The sequence below is a fragment of the Protopterus annectens genome, chromosome 13.part0 (assembly GCF_019279795.1).
Source record: "Protopterus annectens isolate FY-2018-M chromosome 13.part0, PAN1.0, whole genome shotgun sequence".
Lineage (NCBI taxonomy): Eukaryota > Metazoa > Chordata > Ceratodontiformes > Protopteridae > Protopterus > Protopterus annectens.
Window position 1 is genome coordinate 500,204,023 of NC_056747.1, and position 14,806 is coordinate 500,218,828.

Consider the following 14,806-nt stretch of genomic DNA (forward strand, 5'->3'; position numbering starts at 1 on the left):
CCAATATCAGTGGAGCCGATGAGGGTGACCCGCCTCTCGATGCCCCAGACCTCGGCTCCGAAACCAGAGGGGTCGAGGCTGGAGGCATCGAGGCAGACCGTTCCGACCTCGGCTCCGAAGTCCGTGGAGCCGATGGAGAAGTCTGCTTAGTTTTTTTTAGCGGTCGGTTCCGACTGACTGGTCTGAGCCAACGCTTTCCTCTTTTTTGAAGGAGACGGAGAGGAAGATAAAGCCTCCTCGAAGGAAGGCTTGATTAATCCTTTGAGGATTAATTTGTTTTTCCTCTCCTGGAGGACTCTAGAAGAGAACACATGGCATACACTGGACGACTCTTGCAGATGTTTAGCACCTAGGCAATAGACACACGAGGAGTGGTCGTCCGTTATGGACATTTTAAAGCCACACCTCGTGCATTTCTTAAACCCGGAGGGTTTGTGTTCTTTAGACATAATCAGGCTAAAATACAGTTAACCACAACTAGAAAAACAAAAGGTTTGACACACAAGAAAACAATATATCACTAGATTAGTGTTAAATTTTAAACCAAAGACCTTTTTTCTTTTTTTTTGAAACAAGACAAACTGTCCAAAGAGATATAAGGAGAAAAAGAGAAAAAGAGGGTCAAGACCCTCTAACTTAAACGGGTACTTGACCCACACACAACCACTAAGGTAGTAGAAACCACAGGGGAAGGCCCCTCTAACTTAAACGGGAACCTTCTCTGACAGGAAATAACACGAAAACCTCAACTAAAATTCACAAAAACACTCGTATACAAAGAATAGTCGTTAAAACAGCTTTTGGGTTTAAAAGAAGCAAAATACTGACAGGAAAAAGCCTAATAAATAGTACTTAGCCCAGCCAATGTTGAGACCACGTCCAAGCTCTGTAAGTGGCAAACGAGATCTGGGGGATTAGTGGTGGTGCATCCTGGGATAAAGATAGCTCAGCCAATTAGAGGCCTCGCTCTATAGCATAAGCGTGCCGAGTCAGAGCCGAGGGATCGGCTCCGAGCCCATCAGTCAGAATGTAGGCGAGATAGGATTACATAACATCAATATTTACATAAACTATATATGCTAACTCCAGGATCGCACTACCATGGGGAAAAGGGCATATAGCATTTTCAGTGTTTTGAGTTTCAGTCAAATGAGTTTTCAGTGTTTTGAACTTTCTATCTTATGGTGTCAGTGAAATGAGTTTCTATCAAATGAGCTTTCTATCATTTGATAGGGATCCATTTATATATATTTATATACATATGTATCTATATAGATAGAGATGCATGTATTTATTTAACATTTTAACTGGGTAGATGAAGTGCTCCAGTTACAAAAAATGTATTGCTGAAATGACATAACAGATAGCATAATATACAAACACACTGGAAAAAAAACACAAAATGTAATTCAATTTTTGAGTGTTGCCCACAGCATCGCACCGTATATACTTTTTTTATATATAACTGTACAAAAGTTGTGTAGCAGTTATATATACAAATAATTGCAGTATAGAAGGAAAGAAAGCTGTGTATGTGAATATGTAGGATAAGGTTTATTTTTTACAAAAGGGTGGAAGAACAGAATGAGAGTTATGAGGTGCAAGAGGGAAGAGGGTCAAAAAGGCTTGACAAATATGGAAATAAGGAGATGCCTTAACTTCGGGATGTAGGATAATTAGCATTACCCAAGGTCTTAAAGACAGTTATATTTATGTGTTTTTGTCGGGTGAGCCTTTAACTGTTTTCTGAAAATAAAATAAATCGTTTCAGATTGATGTTTGCCAGACAGTATTCGATTCTAAGAGGAGCTAAATGTTGAGTGAGCGAGTATTGTATTACCCTGATAAATAACAAGGAACAATTCAAGAAGCCAAGAATTTGTATAAATTACAAAAGGTGACATCATATTATATTAAATATAAATATATACTTACTGTATGACTACGTGGTAAATACTCTGAGTCAAATGATCCACCAGCTTTCTGATCTGGTTAGCTAAGAGGCTGAGATATTCCACTCCTTGAGTTGGAAGCTCAGGGCCTGGTGGAACAAGAACTGTTTCCATTTGGTGAGATGATGTTTCTTGATGTTCAGGATCCTCAGATGAGGGTACCTCTGCAGCATTTGATGTATCTGCCATAAAACAGTATTATATCAATAAGAATAACTATGAGCATCTAATTTCATTTTTCAGCATATCCATGTGGAAATTGCAAATGACTAAAAGACTATGATATGCAGAAACCAACAAATATTAAAGCTGCAGGACTGGCTCCAAAGGGAAATTGATTTATAACATCTAACATAAATGTTTTATTTATTTATTTGGTTTTCATATTTTGACTCAGTAGATAGCTTGCACCATGATAAGACTGTTTTCCTGGTGTCATCCAGTATGCGAAGCAACTCCAGCCAACTTAGAAAGAATAAAGTAGGAATGATTAAAGCAAATATTAGACTCTGGAACAGCTAGTAAACAACTAGAAGATAACAATATTCGGAGCATACGATGAGACGGTAAGAGCACACCAGTACAGTGTCCAGCATGTGACTAAATAAACTAATAAACTTTTCTGAGGGAAAACCCAAGACCTGCTAAGTTAAATAATGTACTAGAAGGCATACACTCACTCACAGATACGCACATACACACACACACACACACACACACACACACACACACACACACACACACACACACACACACACACACGCACACAATAAATCTACCCTCTGCCTTAGCCCCTAGTCTAACCCTAACCTGAAAACATCCATACATATACTCTCACCCCTAATGCTGAAAAATGTTGGTATATGCAAATGTATCAGTTTTAGAAGAAAATCCATTTATTGCGAGCATAAACACATTGCAAAAGGAAAACAGATGGTCAATTTTCCTACTTTCATGAATCTGCTGCACTCAACAATGACTACTTTCAAAAGAAACAAACATCAGTAAACTCCAAATCAAAAGCACATTCAGCATGGTTTATTCCAATTCTGTATATAAAATTATATACATAGACACACACATACACACATATATATATATATATATAAATATATATTTATTTACCTTTGTTGAGCGGCACTAATGACAACTGACATTATGCATACAGAAACACTACTATGCATGTGCAGAAAACATTTTAGACAAAAAAAAACAAAAGAAAGCTCATTTTTGTAAGAAGCAAGCCCCCTGCAACCCACCAGCCCTTGCTAATGATATTCTAATTCCAGGATTGCACAATTCTCGGGGAAAGGGCAAATGTCCCAACCCCAAAAATCATCTGATTTGCCACTTTTGTTGACAGGTGTCAAGCACCTGTTTGTCGACCACACTTTGTTCATTAAAGAGATACTGATCAAAGCACCATTTGACAAAAGCATCAGAATGTATATATATATATATATATATATATATATATATATATATATATATATATGGCTCTACTTTGTTTCACTGAAAGCTCATTTCACTGAATTTCAATTCACCCTGACCAAATCGCTGAAAGCTCAAATTACTGATAACTCATTTCACCAAATCAAATTTCACTGAATTGAAGTACTGGCACTGTGTAGAGTACTGTAAGGTAAGTAAAATGTATACGCCCTTTTCCCTACTTTAGTGCGATCCTGGCGTTAGTATATGTAGTTGGGGAGTGTGGGTGGCACTGTCCCCCACATTGGAGGTTGTGGGGGGCATAGCCCCTCCTTAGTCTGGGTGTATAGTGTCCTCTGCAAAGAGTTAGGACTGGTGTTGTAAGCATGCACATCTGTGGTTTAAAATGTATTGTTTTGAAGCTTTTGGTGAAATATAAAATAAAACAAAACTAGGTGGGGGGCTACGCCCACCACACCACCCAGTGTGGAGGGTTGTGCCCCCCACCCTCCCTAACTATATATACTAACTCCAGGGTCACACTATAGTGGAGAAAGGGCAAATACCTTTTACTTGCCTTACAATACTATAAACAGTGCCAGTACTTCACTTCAGTGAAATGAGATTCGGTGAAATGAGTTTTCAGTAATTTGAGCTTTCAGCGATTTGGTCAGGGTGTATTCAAATTCAGTGAAATGAGCTTTCAATGAAACAAAGTAGACCCATATATATATATATATATATATATATATATATATATATATATATATATATATATATATATATATATATATATATATATACATATATGCACATGTAGCGAGAGAGAGGGTATATGTCACATATGGTTGGTACACAATTGATCTAAAATCTTTGGTCAAAAAACAATTAACAACAGCACAATTGGTGAAATTATTTGGTCTTTATTTGTATGAAAAAAGAATTCATGTAATGAGGGAGATGATTCTTCTAGGCTATATTACAGAATCAAAATTGCCTAGATATTGTAAGGCCTTGCTCTGTCAACTTATGGTGGCTGCCAAAAAGAAATTTCTAGAAAATGGAAATCAAAATCTAAACCAACCATATTAGAAGTAGTGAATATAGTAAAAGAGATAAAACAACTGGAACTTTGATCTTTAGAAAAGGGTAGGAACAAACTACACAGGAAATATTGGGAGCTGTGGGAACAATACATTCAGGGGATGATAGGGGGTTAAAAGAAGGCAGCACTTAAATGAGCTATGTAATGTTTGAAAATAACTGGGTGGAATTATATAAGTGATGTATAATGTTTGCAACTGGGAGTGTGTCAGTATGGTTTGTGATGTAAAATGCTTGCAACTAGGATTGTGTGGGTGAGGTTCATTTTCATTTATATAAACGTAAAATTGCTTATGTTGTAAGTGATGGTTTAATAAAGATGTTTCTTGTTTAAAAAAAAGCAAGAATTGAATAATTTATGTAATGCTGCTTAAGTTACATGATATATAGCAATATATGTAAAGTATAATGTTTGTTAATGTTAATTTAATACAATTTGATTGCTCTTGTTTAAATGTAAATTTGCCTATGTCACAAGTGATGATTCAATAGTTGTTTAACCAAAAAAAAGAAAGAATAGCAATAACATAATCCTGGACAGGGTGAGCTGCTGAATTCCCTGTGTACAATATTGTTTTACAGTTCTCTTTGCAGAATTCCATCTGTCAGAATGTGCCCTTATCCTTTCAGTAGACTTTTATCTGTACTGTTTTGTGTACAGAATTCTATCTAGCTGAACTGTAATATTAGCACTGTTTCTGTCGTTTATCAAATACATCAGCAATATTTCCAGGGGAATACAGCAATCAGCGTTATGTGCTGGGCATGGTTGTCTTTATGTTATACAGTTTAGAGCATTCTTTTGAGAATTTTATGTTCCATACTGTATATTTCCTGATGGCATCTGTCAGTAGATCTTATGTGTCAATTAAATGTGTTTAAACTAAATATTTTCAAACGGATGTGCTGTCCACAAAACTGCTTTTTGACCAAACATTTTAGATCAATTTACACAGACACATATATGTGTGTGTATGCATCTATCTATATGTATATCTATCTCTGTAAATATACCTATATATGTATATCTAATATATATATATATATATATATATACACACACACACACACACACACACAATCATACCTACACACCAACACACACACAGATACATACAAACATATACATAGATAGATAGTTAGATAAAATATAGATATAATGTTCACACACTGATACAAATTCTGTTTGTATTTGCAGGAGCTCTCCCTTTAATTATGCCTCTCTAACTTGTAAAGTCTTAGTAGACAGCTTTGGTCACATGTACAAATGTCTCTAAATCAGAATGGCACTTTTATTCGTGCTGTTCAGCTCTTTTGCAAATAGAATGCATACTACCTGCCATCTTATTGCACAGTAATATTGCTTCTGAAGCACTGGTATGTGCATTTCTCTCTAATATGCTTGTACGGCTTTTGTTGCATTTTACAGAATTATATCTTTAAACACAGCCCTTAATTAAAAATTACACAAATCAGTCTCGAGCACATTACATCCTCCTCAACTTTTTGTATTACTCAAGTCATTAAAACATGATAAATTTGAAAACATCAGTTATTTCATAAATTCAGGTTGGCATATCACCTTGCCAGTGATAATTTGAGCTGCATATTTTTCTACTTTGAAACAGAAGGTAAGGGGAAAAAGGTAAGTCTTGTCTTGGTCTGTTGTGTTTGCTTGCCAAAGAAATTATTCTGCTATTTAGGTTTGTACTATTTGTGGGGGCTGCTAGATGAAGCAGTGAGTAGCCTTTCGGAACGCCTCAAGGTTTCTGAAATAGACAGAGACAAAAGTGAAAGAAGGAAGAGTAACTTATGGGCAGGATTGTATGTGGGGGAGATATGATTGTTTTTAATATTATCAAAGTGCTATTGCCAAACAGCCACCAGGACAGCTTGTCTGTGTGTGTGGGGGGGGGTTACAATTTGTGTCAGCTCTAAGCTAGTATACATTACCTTAACTATTATTTATTTGTTCATTAATTTGATCAAAATTTAACATCTTAAGTGTGCAGAGTCAATAATATGACCGTAATTGCTGGACTGAAATAAAACATGTTATGCCACGCTATGACCAAACTTAATCCAACTCCTCTCCTATAATACTATTGCAGTAACCGTTTCTTCCACCTCTCTCTCTGCCTCTAATAAAGTCTACTAACAGTAGTTCCTACAACTTCCACAGCTGTAGTCTTGTAAACTGGCTCTTGCCCTGGGCTTATCATCTGTGTATATATTTGTTACTTTCTGTTTTACAAACTTACCTATATTTTCTCCATTCTACTTACTACTGTATGAAACATCATACTATACTATGTTTTTAATTTAATGACCATTTTCTGTCATGTTGTTTCAACATACATCTCACACATATTGTAATCATTGTGATTTTAGTTTTAATTCTGTCATGTGATTACTTTTGTCACTTGTATTTTTTTGGAGCTTTTCTCCTCAGGCCTCCACTAAAAAAAGCTACTGCCCAGTCGGAGTAACCCGGTCAACAAATGTCAAATAAATAAATAAATTAGTGGGATGAGATATTACTATCACTTTATTACGATCAGATATCTAAGGCATACTCAGGCAACAATCTACCTATAATTGCTGAGTTTAATAATTGCCTAATTATGAAAATGACTTACCAGAAATGTTCTCAATTTATTAAATCATAAGGTCTTAACTGCTGGTGACGATGATGGTATTAACTGGGGAAGCCCCAAGGACAAATTCAGGAAGTTAGTTGTGCACATAGATCATCTAAAGGAAGACCTGGAAGCACAAAGTGGGAAACAGAAGAGATAACCTATGGAGTGCAATTGCTGGCATATACCTTGTTGAAGTGCTTTTCTTTTTACATATGAAAACTGGGTTTTTGGAGAGGCCTGCAACCTTAGACTTTCATCATATTACTTCATAGCCTTTATCCCGGAGGAGGTGTATGGCTAAACAAGGTCTCATGCAATTTACTAAGATACTGTTTGCTGAAATTTGTTAAGGTGCTATGTTTTCTTTTGAAACTGCAAAGTCAAGTGGGCTAATATCTTGCTTTACTGATTACTGAATTAGCCTGTGTTTTTACATGTCCTGCTTCCAGCATCTTCACTGTGGAGTGAAATGGCCTTAGAGACATTCTGCCCCCTTCAGTTTGTACACAGCCAAAGCAAACGTGCACAAAAGAAAATACGTAGTAATGACAACAAGAATAATTTGCACCTGGAGGCACGGTCAATGCCACTATATATTTTGTTTACAATACAATAACCGAAGTAAGTTGCACAAGAATATTCATATAAATAAATGGCCAAACAGCTGTGACCACCTATTGCAGCTACATAGTGTTTTCAGCTTTACACCTGCTTTTGCAACCACTGGGCTGGCCTGAAACTTTTTGTTGCAGATTACTGTCCTACTACATTTAACAAATTTTAAAAAACTAAATAAAATTTAGAAAATCAACACAAAGCCATCTCAGGACTAAAATCATTTGACATTTCAGTAATGAGATAGAGGTGTTTATGTAATCCCATGTTCCCACTTATTAGGCATTTATATATATATATATATATATATATATATATATATATATATATAAAATTATATTGTGACTAGTCAGAATGCTAGATGATCAGTTCAAAAACGCAGACAAAAACATAGTACCTATTGATACTATTGACAGCAATACACAGCAGCACACAGTACATTGAAAAAAGAATTGTTTCCTTTCTCACTTCACTACCCTTAACCCTATCACACATTCAGCTCAAATTTGTTAGAATATTGATAGTGCTATGGAAAGGGCTTTTGAAACACACTGCACATTTGGGCTAGGGGTAAGGTTGGTATTACTAAGGTGGGCAAAGAAACCTTAATTAGCATGAACAAGTCATTACTTTTAAAGGGTGATATACATTAGGGGAGTTTAGCAGATAGACAGTATTGGTATATGTGCCTCTGGCTATGGCTGCAAGAGTGAGTGTGTGTGTGTGTGTGTGTGTGTGTGTGTGTGTGTGTGTGTGTGTGTGTGTGTGTGTGTGTGTGTGTCTGTCTGTCTGTCTGCGTGTCTGTCTGTCGGCATGGGTGATCACAGTAGGGGGGTTAATTAGAGGAGCTAGGGTAGGCATATGTGTGTTTGTGTGTATGAGTGAATGTTTGAATGTGTGTGTGAATCTGATCAGGTGGATGTGTGTGCCTGATATTCCTGTGAATGTCTGTGTGCATGCATGTGAGTGTGTGTGTGTGTGTGTGTGTGTGTGTGTGTGTGTGTGTGTGTGTGTGTGGGTGTGTGTGCGTGTGTGTTGATTTGTGTGTGTGTGTGTGTGTGTGTGTGTGTGTGTGTCATGGCGGGATTCCACATCTCTCAGCTTCCCCTAAACTAAAGAGTAGCAAATGTAATATGGGGAGATACTATACACCAGGGACACTTTTTAAATATTACTATAATTCACTTAAAATGTTAATAGAACAAGTTTGGCAGCTAAAAACTGCAAATGCAAAATAAAGTATATGAAACTCTAATCTAAGAATTTTTTTTACACCAAGGGGGTGGAATTTAATAAAGCCTACATGGTCCTTTTAACCGTGTAGGCATCATGCCATGCTGCTTACATGAAAGTAAGCAGGTTTGTACTCGAGTAAGCACTGCTGGATGGCATGTAGGCACGCGCCAGCATGGGAAGTTCTGTGGCATGCAAATCACCTCATAAGCAGGTGAATCTCATGCAAATGAAGCAGGTAGAGTGATCCAGCAAGCAGATAGCCCTGCAGACCACCCGGTGTCAGTGTTCGTAGTGTACATGGAAAAATTCTGTGTACAGGAATGCAGACAGACAAAAGGGGCTGTAATAATGTAGGTAGATGGACCGAAATAGCATGCCACACACAAATAGGAGTGAAAATATACTCTGTGTAACTCAAAAGTTACAGAAAATATGTTAAAATATATTTTTTTAATAATCTGGGCATGTTTGTGCAGCACGCTGCAGTGCATAAACATGCCTTAAAATAAAAAAAATAAAAAACATGGAAATAACAAAATTAATATTATGAGACAGAAATGTATTACAGGACGCTGTGTGGAGTATCTACAATGGTACATCGGTGCTATTGCTAATGTGGTAGGGCTTGGAGGAGTGCAGTTTCCAGGTTGTAAGCACAGATCCTTATGTAAATGAGGTGGATTTACTGAATAGCATAATGGGGTAATCGTGTCTGCATATCCTTACATGTAAGCAGAGAACTGTGCTGGTGTCCATACAGGAAGTAGCTGACATCAGGACAGCATGTGTCCAATAACTACTAAGCTGGTCGGAGCTTAGCTACACCTGTTTGCACGGCGTGCTGCCATGCTGAGAGAGGAAGTCAGGGGGTGTGTGTACTGACTTCTAACCTTTGTTTACCTGTGGGGTGTGTGTTTGCACACTGTGCCACTGTGCTGAGTGCATGGACGTCTGGGGAGTGTGTCTACTAACTGCTAAACTTTGTTCACCTATGGGGCACACGTTTGCATAGCGTGCTGCATTGCTGAGAGTATCTAAATGGTAATGATGTATTAATTAGTTTTGACCATTGTTTAACTTAAACTGGGGCCATTAAATGATTTTAATGATATACTAGGCAGGTGCAATGCATCATAGGTAGCCAATCACATGGGCAGCACTTACAGTAGAGCACTGTAAAGTATACATATACCCTACAATCTGATTCTTTTCCCATATTGTGCACCATTGGAGTACAGACTTGGGAATTTTAACTGAAAGAATGCTAGGGGCTGCTGCAGGTCTGCTACATCTGTATGTGCTAGATGCTGAAGTCAGTGCTGCTGCTGACAATAGGCCTAGGCAGAGAAGGAGAAGCGTGTTCAGGCCCAGGGTAACCTTCCAGGAGCTACATGAGCTGGAGATTGTAGAATGCTACAGGGTGGACAGGGACTTACTACAAGAACTCACTGAGTTCTGCCACCCTCAACTCAGACCCAGAACCAACAGAGGGAATCCATCCCAGTGGAAACAAAGGTATGTGTAACCCTTAGGGTAATAGCCACAGGTACCTTCCAAAGACCAACTGGGGACATGATGGGGGTCTCATAGGCATCAGCATCCAGGGTACTCTGTTCCTGAATGCCATGCTACCACATGCCAGTGAGCACATTTATTTTCTCCTCATCCTGAGGTGAGGGCCAGCAATATGCAACACTTCTACCATGTAGCACACTACCCTGAGGTACTGTGTGCCATAGATTGCACTCATGTACACATCAAGTCAACACCTAGTGAGGAGGGTAGAATCTGCATCAACCATAAGGGATACCACTCCATCAACTGTCAGGTTTTGTGCAATGCCCAAAGCGTTATCATGAGTGTGTGTGCTGGCAGCCCTGTCAGTTGTCATGACTCCCATATCTGGCATGCATCACCGCTGCACCAGATGTTTGCTAGGGGGCACATCCCACATGGCCATTTACTGGGGGATGCTGGCTATGCACTGGAACCCGATGATGACTCCCATCAGAAATGCACATACACCCACCGAAGAACACCATAATGAGGCACACACAAACTAGGAACATCATATATCATGTGTTTGGGCTGCTGAAGTCACACTTCTGATGCCTCGATATATCTGGTGTAGCCCTGCAGTACTCTCTAACCACATGTGCACATATGTTCACAGTATGTGCCATACTACACAATATGATCCTGTTGAAACAGCTGCAGCTGGATCAGCAAAGTGAAGGGATACACAGCCCACCACCAGTGCCTTGGTCACCACAGCCACACTTACAGGAGGACCTGGAGGAGGAGCCCCTTAATGATGTCCCTTTCAGCAGATGTAAGCATGCCCAGTATGCCCTGGCATTGGCTAAGAGACAATGCATATCACATTCCCTGACAACCTAGGGTCCTAGGGACTGACACCTTAATCCTACCCACATACATATATTAAAATAGCTGATGTCAGGCAACCCACACAACCTGTACCTATCCATGTATTGGCTGTGCACTGCTTGCATCACACAGAGTCAGGTCTGAAATACAGGTCTGTCACCTGCTGCATTTGCAAGGTAAATCTCTAACCCACACACTAACTGTAACAATTACTATAATATGGTATTGTATGTATGGCTATACTGCTGTTATGCAAGGAAATATAGTGGGCTATTTGGACAGATGTAACATCCACATGGGACTAAAGATACCCAGTCAAATAGTATGTGTTCCTTAATATTCACTAGGCCTCATGGTTGGAATATTCATGACATCAGGTAAGGGAGATGTTAAACAGTGGTCATGCATGATATGTGGACAACTGTCTACCCAAGCTGATTATGAGCAGTTGTTCCCCCACCCCCAGTACAGCAGTGTACCCATATAACTGCTTTAACAGAAAATCAGCTATGGTATATCAGTAGACCGGGGAATTGCAGGGTTGTAACATAGATATCATTCAGACATTGTAAGTCTCTCGTCATGCAGAATAACAATGTACATATTTATGCTGCTGATTGTGTGATGACTGACTCCTCTCTGACTTGCAACCTGTGTGGCTCAGTGGACTAGGGAAGCTGGCATTGGTGATGGTGTTGATGTTTCGAATCTGGAATTACTTACATCTTTTGCATGTGAGGTAGTACTATGTTGGTGTATTCATAGAATGCCATACCTCTCAACCTCCTAGTGCAAGAAATCTGGACAAAGTCAGAAAGATTGGGGGGGGGGGGGGCAAAGACCCTAACATAGGGGCAAATTTTAAATATTGTTCTCATAATATTGGAAAGTTACTAGAATTAAAGGTGTTGCATGATTGCATACTTTATGAAGGATATACAGTCTGAAACACAAATGTTTGTCTGTATTTCGTATAATGTAGTGATGTCAATATTCAGTAATTCACCAAAAAACCACAAATGTATGAAAGATGGACCAAACATATGAGGCAAACCTCAGGACATTCTGTGAACATCAACACGCTTGAGAGGTATGCAGGCTGTCAGTCTGTTGGTGGTGTAACATTACTAACCGCAGTCACAGATTAAGTACAGCACAGCTAAGGAATGCTGTGGACATTTTGAGTGAAGTTCAGTACTGCAGAAACAGGGGCAGATGTTAATATCTGTAACATACAAAATCCTGGACTGGAGTACAGTATGTTTGGCCTGGAGTCACTGACAGTCCCACTGGGCATGCCCAGACACTTGGTTAAAATGAGCATAGTTCTGTTGCCCCTTCATCAAAATGAGCGCAATTCTACTGCCCATTCATCAAAATGACCTATGTATAAATGTCTATACATACAGACATATACATATACATATCCATCTGTCACTATCTCTCTTTCACATGCGCAGTATATCTGTTGCTATGTATTGTCAAATAGATATATACATATATATATATATATATATATATATATATATATATATATATATATATATATATATATAGAGCTATATATATTAAAATGAAACATACACTCCCACTCCATATATTTACATAACGCATATACATGGCATGCACATCCACAGAGCTACATTTATATATACATCCCTGTTAAATACAGAAATATATATGTGGATGTCTATATTGTCTGGCATACCCTAATAATGTTGAGTAAGTCTGCACTATCACAACCATACTGTTGCTCAAAGGATCCAAACTAAGGGAACAACAATACATAATCCACTTATCTACAGAACCTTGTGCCTGCTGGATGTCACCAGGTAGACAGACACGGGTAATCTGGTAGTGCAAAGTATAATGTTGTCAATGCACATATGGACAGGGCACATTGTCCCTACCTACAGGTTCACCTATGTAACTGCAAGCAGCCACATATGGCCATGCTGGTAACTGTACAAACATTGCTAGGATAAAAGTAGTTATCCCACTGCTTGGATACTAGATGCAGATAACAGTACGAATCAATATCACTCTGCAGGCCACAGGTGCTGTTTATCACAAGCCTAGTTTGTGTAATGCATAAGTACTGTGCTTACAATCACATATACAATAGACTTAACCTGTGGCTCATGCGAGAAGTACTATGACCTAGAGTGTATACGACTAGATAGGTAGGGATTCTAATCTCACTCCAGCACACTTGGTGCATATGTATATCTATTCATATGGGGGGATTGGGATTTCTTCAGGTGTAGAATTTCAAGTAGGTCTGAGTTGGACATGGCTTTGTAAGTCAAGCAGAGATCACCTCTAAGTAGACGATAAGAGACTGAGAACAGCTGACGTTTCTTTGAGTCTGTCCATGTAGGACATGTGTTTAAGGCCTAGGATTCCTTTTGTGAGGTACTTTTGTGGCCTCTCCAGCTGTTGTAGGTGTCTGGTCAGGTACATGCCAAATGGGGTGTTATATTCGATGATTGGTCTAATGAGGGATGAGTAGAGAGGGACAATGACCTCTTTCTTCCTGAATGCTAAACCTTTGGTTATAAGATGTGCCACGTAGTAGGACTTTCTGACCACAGTGGCAATTTGGTGGTCGAAGGTGAGGTGGCTGTCAACCTGGGTGCCCAGATCTCTTATGGCTCCTTCAGTGTTCAGTGGACTCCCATCAATCTGATAATTTCTGGGAACTGAGTTTTTTCAATAGGGGATGATAACGCATTTTTTGGCATTAAGCTTCAGGCCATGGTTCCCACACCAGCTACTGGTCTTAGAGAGGGCCATTTTGTAGGATGGCTGCATCACGTGGGGAGTTGATAATGACTCCTAGCTTGCAGTCATCAGTGAACGTGGTCAGCCAGAGTCCTTCTGTGTTGGCCTGGACTTCTGATAAGTAGAGTAAAAACAGGAGAGGGCTCGGGACCGAGCCCTGTGGGACTCCACTGGTGACTGATCGACAGTCTGACTTGGAATCTGCAACTTTCACTCTGTGGGTCCTGTCTATGAGCCAATTTGCAACCTACCTAGTGATGTAAGGAATGATGCTTAGTTTGGTGAGTTTATCAATCATACCTGAGTGGGGAATGGTATCAAAGGCCTTGGCCAGGTCGAGGTAGATTGTATGCACTGCCTTACCCTCATCCACAGCCTTGGTGACTGCCTCGAGGAAGTCAGCCTGGTTCAGCAGGCAGGATCTGCCCTTGAAAAAGCCAAACTGTATGGGGTCAAGGGTTTGGAGAATGCCTGTATCTTTGATAAGCAGGTCCATGATGATGCGCTTCATAGCTTTGCATACCAGGCTTGTCAGGCTAACGGGATGAAAGTTTCCAGGCTCTGTAGTTGCTCCCCTTTTATGGAGCTGGATGACTGTAGCAGTGCACCATTCATTAGGGATATAGCCTGAGGTAAGACTTTGATTGAACAGGG

At 39.3% G+C, this 14,806-nt stretch overlaps 1 protein-coding gene across 1 annotated transcript in view; it reads right to left on the minus strand.

Annotated features, from left to right (window-relative positions):
* The window catches only part of LOC122787923 (dynein beta chain, flagellar outer arm-like), a 5,188,001-nt gene that overhangs the window by 1,136,571 nt on the left and 4,036,624 nt on the right, over positions 1-14,806 (minus strand). The window contains exon 80 of the mRNA XM_044054850.1: positions 1,936-2,134. Coding sequence (XP_043910785.1) covers positions 1,936-2,134 — 199 coding nt within the window. The remainder of the gene's footprint in view (positions 1-1,935; positions 2,135-14,806) is intronic.